The sequence below is a fragment of the Cucurbita moschata genome, unplaced genomic scaffold (assembly GCF_002738365.1).
Source record: "Cucurbita moschata cultivar Rifu unplaced genomic scaffold, Cmos_1.0 Cmo_Scf00012, whole genome shotgun sequence".
NCBI lineage: Eukaryota > Viridiplantae > Streptophyta > Magnoliopsida > Cucurbitales > Cucurbitaceae > Cucurbita > Cucurbita moschata.
The window spans coordinates 586220-604444 of NW_019268528.1; the positions used below are offsets into that span (position 1 = coordinate 586220).

At 38.1% G+C, this 18225-nt stretch overlaps 2 protein-coding genes across 9 annotated transcripts; both read left to right on the forward strand.

Annotated features, from left to right (window-relative positions):
• LOC111450438 (serine/threonine protein phosphatase 2A 57 kDa regulatory subunit B' kappa isoform-like) lies at window positions 1-3588 on the forward strand. Of its 7 annotated transcripts, XR_002711808.1 has the most exons (4): window positions 1-348; window positions 1128-2426; window positions 2647-3164; window positions 3386-3588. XR_002711808.1 is itself a non-coding variant. In XM_023090561.1 (3 exons), the coding sequence occupies exons 2-3, from the start codon at window positions 1281-1283 to the stop codon at window positions 3001-3003; spliced, it is 1503 nt and encodes a 500-aa protein (XP_022946329.1). In that variant the 5' UTR covers window positions 1-348; window positions 1120-1280; the 3' UTR covers window positions 3004-3578. The 7 variants fall into 7 exon arrangements, 6 of the variants coding, with proteins under 6 accessions (XP_022946329.1, XP_022946327.1, XP_022946328.1 ...); XM_023090561.1 differs by having other exon boundaries at window positions 1120-2426; window positions 2647-3578; XM_023090559.1 differs by having other exon boundaries at window positions 2647-3578.
• A 3169-nt stretch (window positions 3589-6757) lies between these two features.
• On the forward strand, window positions 6758-16902 carry LOC111450433 (ABC transporter G family member 32-like). Of its 2 annotated transcripts, XM_023090549.1 has the most exons (25): window positions 6758-6904; window positions 7004-7298; window positions 7679-7799; window positions 7928-8016; window positions 8107-8191; window positions 8284-8443; window positions 8513-8589; window positions 8699-8752; window positions 9158-9248; window positions 9326-9627; window positions 9709-9990; window positions 10195-10511; window positions 10608-10768; window positions 10849-10952; window positions 11049-11208; window positions 11937-12059; window positions 12177-12268; window positions 12349-12681; window positions 12763-13053; window positions 13947-14030; window positions 14108-14241; window positions 14319-14546; window positions 15257-15428; window positions 15497-15751; window positions 16528-16902. In XM_023090549.1, the coding sequence occupies exons 2-25, from the start codon at window positions 7024-7026 to the stop codon at window positions 16798-16800; spliced, it is 4263 nt and encodes a 1420-aa protein (XP_022946317.1). In that variant the 5' UTR covers window positions 6758-6904; window positions 7004-7023; the 3' UTR covers window positions 16801-16902. The 2 variants fall into 2 exon arrangements, with proteins under 2 accessions (XP_022946317.1, XP_022946316.1); XM_023090548.1 differs by having other exon boundaries at window positions 6758-7298.
• Window positions 16903-18225: the final 1323 nt, after the last annotated feature.

The window sequence follows — 18225 nt, forward strand, 5'->3', positions numbered from 1 at the left end:
GTGGTTACCGGCGAACTGGTACTTGCCATTTTTTCTTTTTTGGAGGTGGGGAAGGGCACAAAATGCCATACAAGTTATTCTCTTGATTCGAGGAGCTCAGTTTTTGCGACCATTTTCATGGAGCTTCATGTCCAGAGAGATCAGATTCAGATCGAAACCTACCGTCACAAGTTTCTTCTGGATTCACATCCATGGCGGACTCTGATCTTCTCAACAACTTCACGGATTCTCACTCAATAGCAACCTTTTCCTTTTTCTTTCCAGGTTTTTGAAGTTCAACTTCACTTTCTTTCTCTCCTGGTCTTCTTCCTCGCATTCTCATCTTCCGGAGCTCAGTTCATATTCCAGGTCTCTTTCTCTCTGAATTTCTACTTTTGTTTGATTGCTGAAGTTCGTTCGATTGGTGTTCTTTTTTCTATTTTTGTTGGAAATTGTAATTGGAAGCTTGTTATTTGCTTGTTTATGAAGATGATCGCTGATGTTGCTTGTGCTCTATGGTTGTTAAGTGTATCGACTTTGTTCTTCTGCTTCTATTTTGCGAAGTTTGGAAATTTTCTTCCACCAGATCTGTGATTCAGTCTGTCTTTTGATTGCTATTTCTGGCTTTGGACTTGTTTTGTGGCTTCGAATCTAGATTTTCCGATGCAATATGCTTGGATTTTATGAAAAGAGGCGTTTCTTCTTTTTGGAGGTTTTGGGGCAAATGCCTCTCGATCTTAACTTGGAGAATGGCTTCTGTTGTCTCTGGAACACTTTTTTGCCTGTCTTTTCGTGAATTCTTCTAGAACTTTCTTTGTTAATTCATGAATCTGCCTTTCCCAGAAGCTTCAGAATACTTATCTTGCTTTCGCACCTACACAAGTTCGTTAAACTGAGCTTCAACTCATAAGGATTTTCGATACAAGTTCTTGTACATAATGCCTTTGGAGCATGAAACTATTCCCTTAATACTACTTTTAATAGCTAAGGTTTCAAAGTTATCTGGGTCCTCTTGTCTTACTTTAATTCTGGTGTTCATAGTTTAAAGCTTCAATTTGTTGATGCCGGGTTCATAATTATGGTTTAAAGAGTTATATCTGAATTCCTTGAATGCTGCATGCTGAATAGTCGTTTCTAAAGAATTGCAGATACATCAGAAAGTTTGCTGAAGAGAAGTTTCCATTGTCTTTTGGATGCTAGGATAGATTTTTGGGCAAGAGCTCTTTCACATACCCTGTTCTGAATTTATCCAGGCACCTTGATTCTAAGTGCTCGTCTTCCAGATCGTGAAGCATCTTGCCATGCTCAAGCAAATATTGAGCAAACTTCCTCGGAAGTTGCAGAAGTCGGAGACAGTGGATTCTGCAACAAACGATTCTGGCAATAATTCTTCTCGTCTTGGACATGTATTCCAGTGTACAAATGTTGGGAGTGCTTTCTCGAGTAAATTAAATGTCGTCAAACGTGTTTCTTCAGCAGTTTTCCCTGCAAGCATTGCAGCAGAAGCAGTGGATCCTCATCTGTCATTCAAAGATGTTCCAAATCCACAGAAGCAAAACCTGTTTGTCAGTAAATTGAACTATTGCTGTGAGGTTTTCGATTTGAACGATATGGAGAAGCAGGATCTTAAACGTCAAATGTTGATAGACATTGTTGATTTTGTTACTTCTGGATCTGCAAAGTTCAACGAGACAGCAATTTCAGCAGTGTGTAAGTTATGTGCTGCTAATCTTTTTCGCGTATTCCCACCCAAATCTCACGCAACTTCGTCTGGTGGAGAAACGGAGGATGAAGAACCAATATTTGACCCGGCTTGGTCGCATATGCAAAATGTATATGATCTTCTGGTTCAGTTTGTCAGTAACAATTCTCTAGATGCAAAAGTGGCCAAAAAATATCTCGATCATTCTTTTATCTCGAGATTACTCGATCTCTTCGATTCTGATGATCCAAGAGAAAGAGATTGCTTGAAAACAATCCTTCACCGTGTCTATGGGAAGTTCATGATACACAGGCTTTTCATCAGGAAGGCTATTAGCAACGTCATATATCGTTTTGTTTTCGAGACAGAGCGGCATAACGGAATTGCAGAGCTGTTGGAGATCTTTGGTAGCGTGATTACTGGGTTTGCATTGCCATTGAAGGAGGAACACAAGACATTTTTATGGAGGGTGCTCATTCCTCTTCACAAACCAAAATCGGTCGGAATTTATCATCAACAATTAACGTATTGTATTGTACAGTTCATAGACAAGGATCCCAAGTTGGCCAGTACAGTTATAAGGGGACTCTTGAGATATTGGCCTTTAACAAATAGCCAGAAAGAGCTGATGTTTTTAAGTGAAACAGAAGAGATTCTGGAAATGATCAGCATGGTCGAGTTCCAGAAGATCATGGTCTCTCTCTTTCGGCGAATCGGATATTGCTTGAATAGCTCTCATTACCAGGTAGCTATCTTTGATTACTTGCTTCCTGGTTTCCAAGGGTCTGATTTAGATTGCTGTTTTCTTCTTTGTATTTCTCGTATGTTATAGTGTATGCATATTTCACAAGCATTGAAGAGCTTCAAATGGATCAATTCCTTGATAAATATGAAGAATTAGGAGCTTTTCGATCTTTTAGTTGAGTTTTGGCTGGTACATTTGTTTATTTTTCCAATTCTTTTAGGTGGCAGAGAAAGCTCACTTGCTTTGGAACAACGAACACATCATCAATCTTGTTGCACACAACCGACAAGCGATCATTCCGATTATTATCCCAGCACTCGAACGAAATACACAAAAGCATTGGAGCAACGCGGTACTAAACCTAACTTTAAATGTGAAGAAGTTGGTTCTCGAGATGGACGAGGAGCTTGTGCTTGCTTGCGAGCTTGACTCGAAGGAGGAACAGTCAAGGTCGATTGCAGCATCAGAGAAGAGGAGATTGACATGGGAGCGACTCGAGAATGCTGCAACTCCACAGCCTGTATCTACTAACATTTCGTTTCTGGTAGAACCAGCAACTTGTGCAGTTGCTGGCTAGTCACTTGAATTGGAAGATCAAGTCAACAAAACGACGGTAGTTTCACTCGCAGTATCCGGGGATCTAGTTCTTTGATTCAACCGAGTTTTCGGTTCCATTCCGAGATGCAACAAAAAAGCCATGGATGATCTGATCAGGTCCTGCTGAAACTATCTGTACAGGTGTGTGGGTAAAAGCAGCCTCTCTGGTTGCCATAGATTTGACGAAATCTGTATCCTTTATCAAACAGTGTGTTTCTTCACTGTTTTTCATATCTCATTCATGATGGGATTTTGTGCTTTTGAGTTCCATTGGTAGCATATTGAAGCCTTCAGCTTTGAGCTTGTTTGTTCTTCTGAAAATTCCATGTCTTTTTCTCTTATCTTATGAGTTTAAATTGCAGAAACTGAGGCGAATCCCCGTTTCTAGTTAGAAGGGGGGCGGAGATGAGGAACGCTTTTCCGGTTCTTACCTCCAACCCTATTTTCGATCTCGAAAATTATATAATAAAATGTAATACTTTTCTATATATACATGTTTATATTTGAGTTTCTGGAGATCAAACTATCAACTTTTAAATGGTAGTGGAGCTTTATTCATTGAGTTTGCTGGATTCGCGTAATCTTTTTGGGATCTATGACGATCTATGATGTTTAAGATCAGAACCGTCTGATAGAAATGAATGGCTCTGATTGTGAGAGAGAAAGGGAAGTTGGCTACTCTGTGCAACAGAGGATGATTCAGTGGGTAACAAAACCAGCCAAATTCTGACCTCTGCATTGGCCTGACTGTAACTTTGGCTCTTTTTTTTTTTACAAAGGACAATAGATTGTACAATAATTGTGTTCTTCTCGCCACCATTCGGCCGACAATATCATTTTCTTTCTTCCTCATGGATTCGGAGTTTCCGTGGGCCTTTTTCGTCTCGTCTTACAATGAACATACGTGAATTTTCGATTGAAATGTTAGCTCAGGTTTTGGGCGGCCCATCTAGTAGCAGCACCTATCACTATTGAAAGCTCTGCGGTTCGACTGCATACTTCTCGTCTGCATATCTCGCACTCTTAAAGAGAAGCGAATTTTGGCTTTCATCTTTCGTGCATTTTTCTTTCGAGATATAATATTTCTTGATAAATGATTGTATTTGGTCAAATTATAAGTCTTCGTGTCTATTTAGTTTCATGTATACATACACATGATTACATGCATATTACCTAACAGTTGAAAGTGTTAAAAAAATATGAGTTGAGTCGAGTCGAGTCCCATTGCACATCTCTTTTGGGCTTTAGTGGTTTAGGCTTGCCTCCATTGAGCATATGGACCCAAACCAAATTGAACCACTCGAATTAGATACTGGACTACTTCTCCTACCTCACGTGAACCAACCTCCACCCGAGCATTCTCCAAAATCTTCCTCTATTTTCCTCCAACGTTCCACAACAACAAAGCTCTACAAAAAGGATGGATTCCACAAGCGCTACGACTTACGTAGTTGATCACATTCACACTGATTGACTGATGCATTGACCTTATCATAATAGAGTTGAGACATCTAATTCTTTGGACACGACAAAATAAATTAATGTACTGTTTTTTTTTTTAATATTAATTTCTCTTTCATTTCATTTTAAATTTTATTAAATATTTTTAGTCCCACTACCTTTGAATTTGCCATTAATATTCTCACCTACAAACCAAACATGGTTTGGCAAGAAATAACACAAAGACATGGTGGAATTTTGTGCATATTTCAAAACTTCCCTATCTCAAGGGTAGCCACCAATATAAGCTTTTCCTCACCCACTAATACCATCCCACCTCTCTTTAGTAAAATTCTCTATTTGTTCTTACGAGATTGGAGCGGTAATTTTATAATCTCCGTTCTCGGCCCTATTCAGCCAACAGGGGGAAATATATGTTCACTCCCTTCCCATTCCCCGTTCAAATTGTATCATTTTTCACTATAAATCATCCACTTTCACCTCAAACTAAGTGTTGTAATTTTTCCCATCTAACACGTTCTTTGTCGGGAAGCTCGTTAAAAAAAATATTTTTGAGTAAAAATACGAAAAGGGAGTGAATGGCACGTGGGTTTGATCCTATTCATTAAATGATGGCCATGAATTATGTTCCCTATTTAATGTTACCTTTTACTCGCTATTAGCTCTAAGTTGACTCATTTTATTTTTACTTTTTATAACATTTTGTCACACCTCATAAAACTATAATACAACATCTATTATACCTACCATTAATCTAATTTAACAACCATTTAATATTATTATTATTACTACTTATTAATTTCAACTAACATTTATTGTACCTCCTCTCTTACTATGGTAGTCCTTAGGTGGTTGACACTAATTGTGTTGGGGTCATTCACATTGGTTCATCTAGCTATGTCCCCAGGTGGTCAACCAATTGTCAACACCTAGGAATCTGCTTGACATCTCAGCGGCAGAATTGGATATCAGCATCCGACCAAAGTTCCATTTCAGGTGCACGACTGACTTTGCACGCTCCATCTTTCAACCCTTTGCCTATCGGCTTGGTAGTAAGCTACCTTGATCCGTCTCTGATTCTAATTCGTTATGCTTAGCAACTCCAACCAGCTCGGTCGCCTTGTGCGAATTTAGTTTTGGTTTGTTAGGGTCTTATTTAGTTCTCGTTGTTAGACCCTACCTTTTTAAAAAAATGGAAGAGAAGTCAGTGGTAGAGCGTTGACCTACTCGGAGGGAACAATATCATACCATTATTATCGAGAGATTCGTTGACCTATTAAGAGAGAATGATATCGTACTATTATTATCGAGAGACTCGTTGACCTACTCATCTCATACCATTGTTACCATTGAGTAGATGGTAAAAAAAGAAAAGAAAAGAAAGGGTAACCATTTGGTAAAACGTGCTTGTTTATGAGGTCCACGTCAAAGCCTAACCCACTTTCCTATTCTAAATTTCAAGTTTCCATTTTTACACTAAGCTACAAAAATGGGATATTTACCCGCCCTTTCTAAAACAACCATCTTTCAGGGGTACAACAGTAACTTTCCCCATTTCAACCGTTTTAATCAAAACATTGTCCGGATGTTCCAGTCCCACGCGCCGTTGTCGTGCTTAATCAACAATCGCTTCAAAGGACCCTAACGTAATTTCACACTCAATTTCCCACCCTTTGTATCTAATAAAATTTGGATATAAATTCAAAATATACATTATTATTATTATTATTTTCAATTTCTCTATGATATATTAATTTTAGATAAGGGTATTAAAAAATAAAAAATAAAAATTCGTTCAACCTAATTTAATTGTTATGATTTTAAGTTGGGTTGAATTATGAACTGAATTGGTTTATGAGTTACTTTAAAATTAGAACGGAACCTAATCCAATACATATGATTTTGAGTTCAAGTTAGTTTAAATAAATGATAATTTTTCGAATTGAATTGTTTTATATATATATTTTATGTTTATTTAATTTTCTTAAGTACTTTTTTTATTATTTATTTTTCAAAAACACTTTAAAATAGGTTTTAAATGTTAAAAAATAAATTGATCATTTACTAACTAAACAAGTGGACCCCACTACTGTTAGTCTCCCTACTGGGCGAGTAAGATTGATTTTCATACGCGCGAGAGTGGGATTGGGAATGCTTCAGGCATAACCCTCTCTTTTTGTCCTTCCCGCGGCCATTAAATGATCCTTCTCACCCACACTGCTCTTCCACTCTTTCAGTTAGAGAGAGAGAGAGAGAGAGAGAGAGAGTTCAACAAACAACGACTTAATACAGAGAGAGAGAGAGAGAGAGAGAGAGAGGAGGAAGAAGCCATTAATGCAGAGCTCAACTACCCATTTCTAGGGCAATATTACTTCACTCACATTCCACAAAGAGATTAACGACGCCTCAGATTCACCAATGTGACACTCTCCTCTTCAAGCATTGCATTGTTTCTTAGTAACTTTCTCTCTCTCTCTTTTGGTGCTGGATTGCTTGTCTGTTTCCTTTCTCTGGTCTAGCTCATAGATCGCGGTCCACCATGTGGAACACGGCAGAGAACGTGTTCGTTCGGACGGCGTCGTTTAGGGAGGAGGGAGAAGAAGAGGAGGCGCTCCGGTGGGCGGCACTCGAAAGGCTGCCGACGTATTCGCGTGTGCGGAGAGGAATTTTCAAGAACATTGTTGGAGATACCAAGGAGGTTGATGTTAGTGAGCTTGAGGCTCAGGAGCAGAAGCTTCTTATTGACAGATTGGTTAGTTCGGTCGATGATGATCCCGAGGTGTTCTTTCAACGAATGCGACGGCGCTTCGACGCGTAATTCTAACTCATCCTTTTTGTTAATTGCTTATCATTTGATGTGTTCATTACTGTTCTTGTTTCTTGGGAAAAAGTTCAGGAAAAACAAAAGGATAATGGCGATCTTCTTTTGGTTATTTTGCTTCTTATTAATTAATGAACAACAGGACCTGTGATTATCGGGTAGAATGTCGTTTTCTTGCTTCACGGAGCTGTTTTTCACTAATTACTTCCGTTAGAAGTTCAAGATTGTGTCAATTTGAGGGTCGTTAATCGTACAGCTACTAGCAATGCTTGCCAGTTCTTTTTCCTGCTGATTTTGGCTTGTGAACTTGTAACTTATATGATTATTGTACTACTGGAATAGCTAAATTGATTTACATTCTCTGACTTTTTAGTGTTGATTTGGAGTTCCCAAAGATTGAGGTTAGATTTCAACAGTTGACAGTAGAATCGTTTGTTCATATTGGAACCAGGGCTCTACCGACTATTCCCAACTTCATGTGCAACATGATGGAGGTAGGGTAGTATTTACTCTGTATCTCGAACAGGGGTACGCCATTTTTCTGTTAATCAACCATGGAAAATTGCCTTCTTCATCATCTGTTCGTCTGAAGGTTACTTGCTGTTCATATTTATTGTGCTAGACACTTTTTAGGAAACTGAAAATATACAGCAGTCAGAGAAGTAAGCTGACAATTTTAGACAATGTCAGTGGAATTATAAGACCTTCCAGGTAAACTTCCTAGTTCTTAGAATAGTAGAGGTTGAATCTTTGATTATGTTTCTATATGTTAACATGACAAGATCACGAGCTCTTTTGTAGATTGACTTTGTTACTGGGTCCCCCAAGCTCTGGAAAGACAACTTTTCTTCTAGCCCTTGCTGGTCGCCTTGAAAGTGATTTGCAGGTACTGAATAATTGAAAGTGATTTGTTCATATTAGCTATGAATTCTAACTTTATCGATTATTTAAACTATTTGTTCTTAATTCTTTGGTCAGCAATCAGGGAGAATAACATATAATGGGCATGGCTTCAATGAGTTTGTTCCGCAGAGGACAGCAGCTTATGTTAGTCAGCAGGATCGACATATTGCTGAGATAACTGTTAGAGAAACCCTTGATTTTGCAGGCCGTTGTCAAGGCGTTGGGTTCAAATATGGTAACGCTATGAAAAATCTTGCAGTGTGATAGCTGATACTTCTCCTAATACTTATTTGAACTGTGACAGACATGCTCATGGAACTAGCAAGAAGGGAAAAGATTGCAGGGATAAAACCTGATGAAGATCTTGATATATTTATGAAGGTATGTGATGTTTTTCGTTTTATTTCCTTTTGTTACCGTGTTGAATGTCAGATATATATTAAATGATTTGAATTTGACTGGTTGTAAATTACTGTAATTTTCTCTCTAGTCATTGGCTCTAGGGGGTCAAGAGACAAGCCTTGTGGTGGAGTACATTATGAAGGTACATCCAAGTTGCTTTTCACATTTTGATATGTATTGAACTGCTAATAGAAGTTACAACCTTGGCCCTGTTAGATTTCACCTATGTTTGTTTTATTTGTCAGAGTGTAAGATATGATTACTGAACTTCCATTATCCTTAAATAAATTGCTTTACTCTCCATGATCTTGAGCTTGGCGTAAAAAGATACAATCAGTATTTTGGTCAGTCCAGAATTTTCAATTATGAAGTTAAATTTGTGGAAAGCAGGTGACTCAGTTTAGTGTTTAACGGTATATTTTCACAAATTATTTGCATTGTATGACCTTATTAATTCAAGGTTTCTAAAAACAATACTATTGTGCGTTCTTTGGATGTTATGCTTTGAAGTCATTGCTCCATACCTGAAGTATTGAAATCTGCGAAGATTTTAGGGTTGGACGTGTGTGCTGACACATTGGTAGGAGATGAAATGCTAAAAGGGATTTCTGGAGGTCAAAAAAAGCGTCTTACAACTGGTTTGCTACCATAAACCTCTTCTACACTGTTGAATGATATTAATATGGGTATTGATAATAACAACACGTGACTTCAGGTGAATTGCTCATTGGTCCGGCAAGAGTTTTATTCATGGACGAGATATCAACTGGGCTTGATAGTTCAACAGCCTATCAAATTATCAAATATCTTAGGCATTCTACCTGTGCACTTGACTCAACCACTGTAGTTTCTCTGCTGCAGCCTGCTCCTGAAACCTATGAGCTATTTGATGATGTTATACTTCTTTGTGAAGGCCAAATTGTATATCAAGGACCCAGAGAAGCTGTTCTTAATTTCTTCGCAGCTATGGGATTCACCTGTCCCGAGAGAAAGAATGTTGCAGACTTCTTGCAAGAAGTAAGCAAGCCGTGAAGAGATCTAACTGCAAATTCCCACTACATTTTTCTGATATTTTTGCTTACCCAATAATGACTATAGGTTATATCAAAGAAGGATCAGGAGCAGTATTGGTCAGTTCCTGATCGTCCTTACCAATTTATCCCCGCAGAAAAGTTTGCCAAAGCTTTTCGTTTGTATCACATCGGGAAGAGTTTATCTGAAGAATTGGAAGTTCCTTTTGATAGACGTTATAACCATCCAGCTTCCTTGTCATCTTCTCAATATGGCGTAAAAAGGCGTGAACTTCTTAAGACCAGCTTTTCATTGCTAAGGCTATTAATGAAGCGAAACTCATTTATCTACATTTTTAAATTTGTTCAGGTAGTAACGCAGTTCTTCTCTATCATTTTTTTTTGTTTTTGTTTTGCCTTTATGTTACTATCTTCAGAGGTTGAAATAAATCCATTTGTTGTTACTGCTTTGTCTGTAAGCTAGGATAGAAACAACTAATGCGACCATTATAAAAGCAAAAATTGAAGGATGAAATTTATCTGTAATGTTGTCCTCATTGTTTCTATTATGCAGTTACTATTGGTTGCAATAATTACAATGAGTGTCTTTTTCCGGACAACAATGGATCATGACACAATTGATGGCGGAGGAATTTATCTTGGGGCACTCTACTTTTCTACTGTTATCATCCTTTTTAATGGATTTACAGAGGTGTCAATGCTGGTGGCCAAAATTCCTGTACTTTACAAGCACAGGGACTTGCACTTTTATCCAAGCTGGGTTTATACTCTTCCTTCTTGGATCTTGAGTATTCCAGTTTCACTCATGGAATCTGGTTTCTGGGTTGCAGTCACGTATTATGTGATTGGATATGATCCTGCTATCACTAGGTAAGTGGTAAAAATTGTGTATTCCTTTTGAATTTGGTGAGATAAGGATAAGTATGTTGATATTGATGGACTTGATAATGGATTCTTCATATGCAGATTCTTGCGGCAATTTTTGTTATTCTTTTCTCTGCATCAAATGTCTATAGCGCTCTTTCGCCTCATGGGATCATTGGGCCGTAACATGATTGTTGCCAATACCTTTGGATCCTTTACTATGTTAGTTGTTATGGCTCTCGGAGGATATATTATTTCAAGAGGTTAATAGTGCATGTTTTCTATATCAACGTCTTAACCCATGAAGTGTGCAAGTATCACATCTGTTCCTTCATTGTAACAGATCGTATACCAAAATGGTGGATATGGGGCTACTGGTGGTCTCCTTTGATGTATGCCCAAAATGCTGCATCTGTTAATGAGTTTCTTGGGCATTCTTGGGACAAGGTAATAATCTCACTTCTACGACTGTTAATTATCCCAGATGCACATAGCGTTTTCAATGATGTTGAACTTGTTTCTTTTTCTGTCTTCATTGTATAGAGTGTTGGGAAGAATACAAGCATGTCACTAGGAGAATCTTTACTAAAAGCACGCAGTCTTTTTACAGAGAGCTATTGGTATTGGATCGGTGTTGGTGCTTTGCTTGGATATACAGTGGTTTTGAATACGCTATTCACATTCTTCCTGGCGTACCTTAAACGTATGCAATCAGTTATAAGTTAATTATATTATTTTACTTCTGCCACTATCTTAGTACCGAAAGATTCTACGTGAGATTAAACATTGGTTGGAGAGAGGAACGGAGCATTTCTTATAAGGATGTGGAAACCTCTTACTAGTAGACACGTTTTAAAACCTTGAGGGGAAGCCTAGAAGGGAAAGCCCAAAAAGGATAATATCTGCAAGTAGTGGGCTTGGGCTATTACAAATGGTATTAGAGCCAGACACCGGGCAGTGTGCCAGCGAGGACGTATGGGGGTGGATTGTGAGATCCTATATCGGTTGGAGAGGGGAACGAAGCATTCCTTATAAGGGTGTGGAAACCTCTTCCTAGTAGACGCGTTTTAAAACCTTGAGGGGAAGCCTAGAAGGGAAAGCCCAAAGAGGAGCGGTGGGCTTAAGCTGTTACAAATAGTATTAGAGCCAGACACCGGGCGGTGTGCTAGCGAGGACGCTGGACCCCCAAAGGGGGTGGATTGTGAGATCCCATATCGGTTGGAGAGGGGAACGAAGCATTCCTTATAAGGGTGTGGAAACCTCTTCCTAGTAGACGTATTTTCAAACTTTGAGGGAAAGTCCAGAAGGGAAAGCTTAAGAAGGATAATATCGGCTAGCGGTAGGCTTGGGCGGTAAGATGATTATCTTTAAATGTACATTTATGTTTCTAGATTATTATGACTGATTTGTTCCTTCACCTTTTCTTCACAGCTTTGGGTAAAAGCCAAGCTGTAGTCTCCAAGGAAGAACTGCAAGAAAGAGAGAAAAGAAGGAAAGGAGAAACTACTGTCATTGAGTTGAGACAGTATTTGCAATACTCAGGATCATTGAATGGTCTGAATCTGATTAAGCTGTTTGAAAAAATTAGTACAGTTTTCCTTAGCTATTCGTGAAGTGCTTGCTGCCAGTGGCAAACTAATTTATAATTTAACCATCTCAACTATTTGGCAGGAAAGTATTTTAAACAGAGAGGGATGGTACTTCCCTTCCAACAACTTTCTATGTCTTTCAGCAACATTAATTACTATGTTGATGTTCCCATGGTGAGATAGGAATCACTTTCTTTGTTCATTATCTGGGCATTTCTTGGTTGGTTATTATCTGATTTAAAGTATTACTACAGGAGCTGAAGCAACAAGGGGTAACAGAGGACAAATTGCAACTGTTGGTTAATGTTAGTGGATCTTTCAGACCAGGTGTGCTTACAGCGCTACTAGGAGTCAGTGGAGCTGGTAAAACTACTCTCATGGATGTATTGGCTGGTAGAAAAACTGGTGGGGTCATTGAAGGAAGCATGCATATATCTGGTTATCCCAAAAGGCAGGATACATTTGCTAGAGTTTCTGGTTACTGTGAACAGACAGATATTCATTCCCCATGTTTGACTATTATGGAATCACTTCTCTTTTCGGCTTGGCTGCGATTACCTTCAGATGTTGACTTGGAGACACAAAGGGTATAGCCCGATTGATGATTTCTTTTGAAGTATGGTGTGTAAATAATGTATATTGATACTTGATAGCTTATATTTGTGCAGGCTTTTGTTGATGAGGTGATGGAACTTGTTGAGCTTACTCCACTCAGTGGAGCCTTAGTTGGTCTACCGGGTGTTGATGGTTTATCAACAGAACAAAGGAAAAGATTAACAATTGCTGTCGAACTTGTAGCGAACCCATCCATAGTGTTCATGGATGAACCTACGTCAGGGTTGGATGCTCGGTCTGCTGCCATTGTCATGCGGACAGTGAGGAATATTGTCAATACCGGGCGTACGATAGTCTGCACAATCCATCAGCCCAGCATAGACATTTTTGAATCTTTTGACGAGGTAATCTCCATTTTTTTCTCCATAACTTGCTTGACTTTTGAGTTACCAAGTTCCATATATTGTGTTTTCTTTCATCAATTGTGATCATATGTGCATGCCCACTGGATATAGTTCTCTTTGGACTTTTCCTTTTGGGCTTCTTCTCAAGGTTTTTAAAACACGTTTACTAGGGAGAAGTTTCCACGCCCTTATAAAGAATGTTTCGTTCCCCTCTCCAACCGCTGTGAGATCTCGCAATCTACCTCCATTCAAAGCCTTAGCATCCTCACTGGCACACTACCTGGTGTCCACCCCCTTTTGGGCCTAGCGTCCTCGCTGGCACACCACCCGATGTCCACTCCCCTTTGAAGCTTAGCGTCCTCGCTAACACATCACTCAGTGTATGACTCTGATACCATTTTAACGGTCCAAGCCCACTGCTAACAGATATTGTTCTCTTTGGGCTTTCCCTTTCGAACTTCCCCTCAAAGTTTTTAAAACACGTCAACAAGGGAGAGGTTTCCACACCCTTATGAAGAATCCTTCATTCCACTCTTCAACCGATACAGGATCTCACAATCCTCGTGTCTCTCTTTTATGCTATTATCATATCTTGTGTACTTCACAATACCTACAACACTAACGTCTACAATATGCACAATTTACTTCTATTCATGTATCTTATATTTTTCCCAACTTGAAAATAACGGCTTTCTTTCTTCTTCCCACTTATCTCTGTATTACTTAATTATATGTAGAAGAGTAATGGAGACGCCATCATATTTGAATTTCTTATGCTTCTTTCATCTCAATGGTCTATTTTTATCTTTTTCTGTCACCACTTGATGACTTCTTTTCTCTCCATTCATTAGTTTTGATGAAGTTCTTTCTAATGATGACATTCTATTCTGCAGCTTTTATTAATGAAGCGTGGAGGAGAACTCATCTATGCTGGTCCATTAGGACCCAAGTCTCGTGAACTTATCAAGTACTTTGAGGTAAAATTATTTATAGCCGATTGCTAAATATTTTTATATGCACAAATCCTCAGATGTCCCATCCTTATGTTATGTAGGCAGTTGAAGGAGTGCCAAAGATCAAATCTGGCTATAATCCTGCTACATGGATGCTTGAGGTCACTTCTGCAGTTGAAGAAAATCGACTTGGAGTCGATTTTGCTGAAGTTTACCGGAGATCATCTCTATTCCAGTATGCATCTGTTCATTCTTTTATTTTCATGCAGATGTCATCTGTTTTCTGACTAGGTTCACTTCTTGTTGTTTTAGACGAAATCTAGACTTGGTTGAAACCTTGAGCAGGCCCATCAGTAATTCAAAAGAACTAAACTTCCTAACAAAGTATTCTCAGTCAGCTTTCAATCAGTTCTTAGCTTGCCTATGGAAACAGAATTTGTCTTACTGGCGGAACCCACAGTACACTGCAGTGAAATTCTTTTACACTGTTATTATCTCATTGATGCTTGGAACAATATGTTGGGGATTTGGTGCCAAAAGGTTTATCATTTCTATGAAACATTCGACCTTTTTCTCGCTTTTATTTCCATACCATCACCATTATTTTTGCACACTAGTTGAGGATGGTTAGGAGGGATATTGGCTAATTTAGAGAATGAACATGGGTTTATAAGTAAAGAATACATCTCCATTGGTGTGAGGCTTTTTGGAAAGCCCGACGTAAAGTCATGAGAGTTTATGGACAATATCATACCATTGTGGAGATCCGTGATTCCTGACATGGTATCAAAGTCATACCCTTAACTTAGCCATGTCAATAAAATCCTCAAATGTCGAACAAAGAAGTTGTGGGCCTCGAAGGTGAAGTCAAAAGTGACTCTAGTGTCGAACAAAAGGTGTACTTTGTTCTAGGACTCCAGAGAAGGAGTCGAGACTCGATTAAGGGGAGGCTGTTCGAGGGCTCCATAGGCCTCAGGGGAGGCTCTATAATATACTTTGTTTGAGGGGAGGATGGTTGAGGATCGTTGGGTGGGAGGGAGTCCCACATTGACTAATTTAGGAAATGATCATGAGTTTATAAGGAATACATCTCCATTGGTATGAGACCTTTTGGGGAAGCCCAAAACAAAGCCATGAGAGCTTATGCTGAAAGTGGACAATATCGTGGACAATATCATACCATTATGGATATCCATGATTCCTAACATCTATCTTGGTTAATTATCATCTTGTTGTTTTCTCTCTCACAGGGAAACCCAACAAGACTTATTTAATGCTATGGGATCCCTTTATGCTGCTGTTCTTTTCATTGGAATCACCAATGCCACTGCCGTTCAACCAGTTGTTTCAATTGAGCGGTTTGTCTCATATAGAGAAAGAGCTGCTGGATTGTATTCTGCATTACCATTTGCATTTGCTCAGGTACCGTCTTATTTGTACCCTGTAATTGGCTTCCTGAAAGTTGGCTAATGCATTATTTTTATATATAGGTGGCTATCGAGTTCCCTTATGTGTTTGCACAGACAATTATTTATTGCGCCATTTTCTACTCCATGGCTGCATTTGACTGGACTACTTTGAAGTTTATTTGGTATATTTTCTTTATGTATTTTACCTTGCTATACTTCACTTTCTACGGAATGATGACAACAGCTATCACACCAAATCATAATGTGGGTTCCATCATTGCTGCTCCCTTCTATATGCTTTGGAACCTCTTTAGTGGCTTCATGATTCCTCATAAGGTATTACTATACTGTCTCTCTTGCATGTTTTTTGTTGTTCAGCAACACAATTTTGCTTCATAATTCTGTGTTCTAGGAGGGTCAGTACTCTATGTTTCCCTCCGTTCCTCCCTTAAAGAGAGAAACACAAAACATTCTCATTTCTAACTTTCATGCTTATGTTCTTGTTAAAATATAGATTATAATTAAAGTCATGCTAACTGTGAGATCCCATATTGGTCGGAGAGGGAAACGGAGCATTCCTTATAAGAGTGTGGAAACCTCTTCCTATTAGATGTGTTTTAAAATTGGGAGGCTAACGGCAATACGTAACCAACCAAAGTGGATAGTGTCTGTTAGCAGTGAGTTTGGGCTGGTACAAATGGTATCATACCTAGACACCGAGTGGTGTGTCAGCAAGGATGCTGGACTTCCAAGGGGGGTGGATTGTGAGATCCCATATTGGTTGGAGAGAAGAACGAAACATTCCTTATAAGAGTGTGAAACCTCTCCCTATTAGACGCATTTTAAAATCGTGAGACTAACGGTGATACATGACGGGCCAAAGTGGACAATATCTGCTAGCGATGAGCTTGAGCTGTTACACTAACCCATCCACTAAAGTTTTCGAGTTAATAAGTTATTTAGCAGTTCTCTTGTCTCTCCCCACATACGCGTGTACGAGCGGAGGGTTCGTCCTACTATAACGGCTGTCAAATGACAATAGAAGCATGTTGTTGCTTTTGCTTATTTTCATTTTTAGCTGACCTAAATTGTTGCTCTCCTGCTTATTTCAGCGAATCCCAATATGGTGGAGATGGTATTATTGGGCTAATCCTGTGGCTTGGAGTTTATATGGACTCCAAGTATCACAATATGGCGATGACAATAAGCTTGTAAAGCTATCAGATGGAATTAACTCGGTAGCGATACACGACGTTCTCAAGCATGTTTTCGGGTTTAGACATGATTTCTTAGGCGTAGCTGCCATCATGGTCTTTGGTTTCTGCCTGTTTTTTGCCACCATCTTTGCTTTCGCCATAAAATCCTTCAACTTCCAAAGGAGATGAGAGGTTTGGTTCTTATAGATTCTGTATAGTATGTACCTTTTAGATCACTCATTGTACACTTCTAGCTCGAATTTTTCTATATAGAAAGAAATAATAGTTTCCCTTTTCACCAAATATATACGGGTTGTATTCAGTTCCTCTTCTTTCTGGGTCGCGGGTTTGGTTATTGAAAGTCGGTCGGTTCAACCTAGTCCTAAACAATGTCTAGATTTATTGAACTTGGTCGACCGAGCAGCTTGGACCTTCGCTTTTTAAGATTGGGTTAGACAAAATCGATCAAATAATTAGGATGAATGAAACGTAGATTTATTCTATTTTTAATATTCTCTTATTTTATTTTAAAATAAATACCTTAACCATAAGAAGTGGGTATTGTTTAATTTATTTAAGAACACAAAATATTAAAAGGGAATATAATTAGGGATATATAAAACATATTTAGAAGGTTTTTTTAAGGAGAAAAAAAATATATAGAAGATAATTTTGGTTAGTTGTCCTTAGATTATTCATTTATATATATGTGTATATATATATATATATATATATCCTTCACTTTTCTGTTGTCTTTTCTAATTAGGAAAAAAAAAGCATTTAAAATTATTCAAAATAAAAAAATAAAAAAATCCAAAATTTGATCCTCTACACATGTATCTTTGTCTCATTGTGTGGATGTGACACTAACACTTAATTTTATATGAAAAAAAAAACATTACACGTATAACTAATTGAATTAAGTTCAAATCAATACTTTAATACAAACATTCATGGTCAGCGATTGTGAAAAATCATGTGTAACACAGGCTTCTGATATTTAACGATGACCAATGACAATGACAAGAGAAAAACGAAGAAAAAGACGAAGGTAGAAAAGAGAGAATAAGGAGTTGTGTCGTGGGTCTATGAAAATAAAAAATTTATACGGTTTCACTCTTAAAAATTGCAGCATCGGAGACCCGTTTACAACATAACCCAATAAATTTTAAATTAATAACTAAAATCTCATAAAATTTAAATATCAATTATTCACAAGTGGCAATGCATCACTATTATTGGTTCGAGACGTTAAACGTTATTAATAATTTTGAAAATAGGGTTACAATCCAACCAATCCAATCAAATTAATCGAACCCAATCCAATCAAATTAGATTAATAGTCTCAATTGATCAGATTATCGAGAATTTGACTAAAGTTTAACGAGTATAATTTAAAAACAATGAACAATACGAGAGAGAGAAAGAGAACACACATATGAGCTAGAAATATGTTCTTGTATGGTAAGACAATCATATGTGACCAAAATGCAACCCTTTTCATCATGTGTGGTCTTAAACTAAGTGGATAATAATTTTAAGTCCTTTTCCAATATCTTTAATAAATTAATAATTACTCTTTATTTTAATTCTTCATCTAACTTTCACAGTAAA

Excerpts from the sequence above, each read along its gene's own strand:
- LOC111450438 (XM_023090561.1), top strand. The coding sequence starts at position 1,281 with ATGCTCAAGCAAATATTGAGCAAACTTCCTCGGAAGTTGCAGAAGTCG. Across the intron at positions 2,427-2,646 it reads TGAATAGCTCTCATTACCAG|GTGGCAGAGAAAGCTCACTT; the intron begins GTAGCTATCTTT and ends CAATTCTTTTAG.
- LOC111450433 (XM_023090548.1), top strand. The coding sequence starts at position 7,024 with ATGTGGAACACGGCAGAGAACGTGTTCGTTCGGACGGCGTCGTTTAGG. Across the intron at positions 10,953-11,048 it reads TTGGGCATTCTTGGGACAAG|AGTGTTGGGAAGAATACAAG; the intron begins GTAATAATCTCA and ends TTCATTGTATAG. Across the intron at positions 14,242-14,318 it reads CGGAGATCATCTCTATTCCA|ACGAAATCTAGACTTGGTTG; the intron begins GTATGCATCTGT and ends TTGTTGTTTTAG.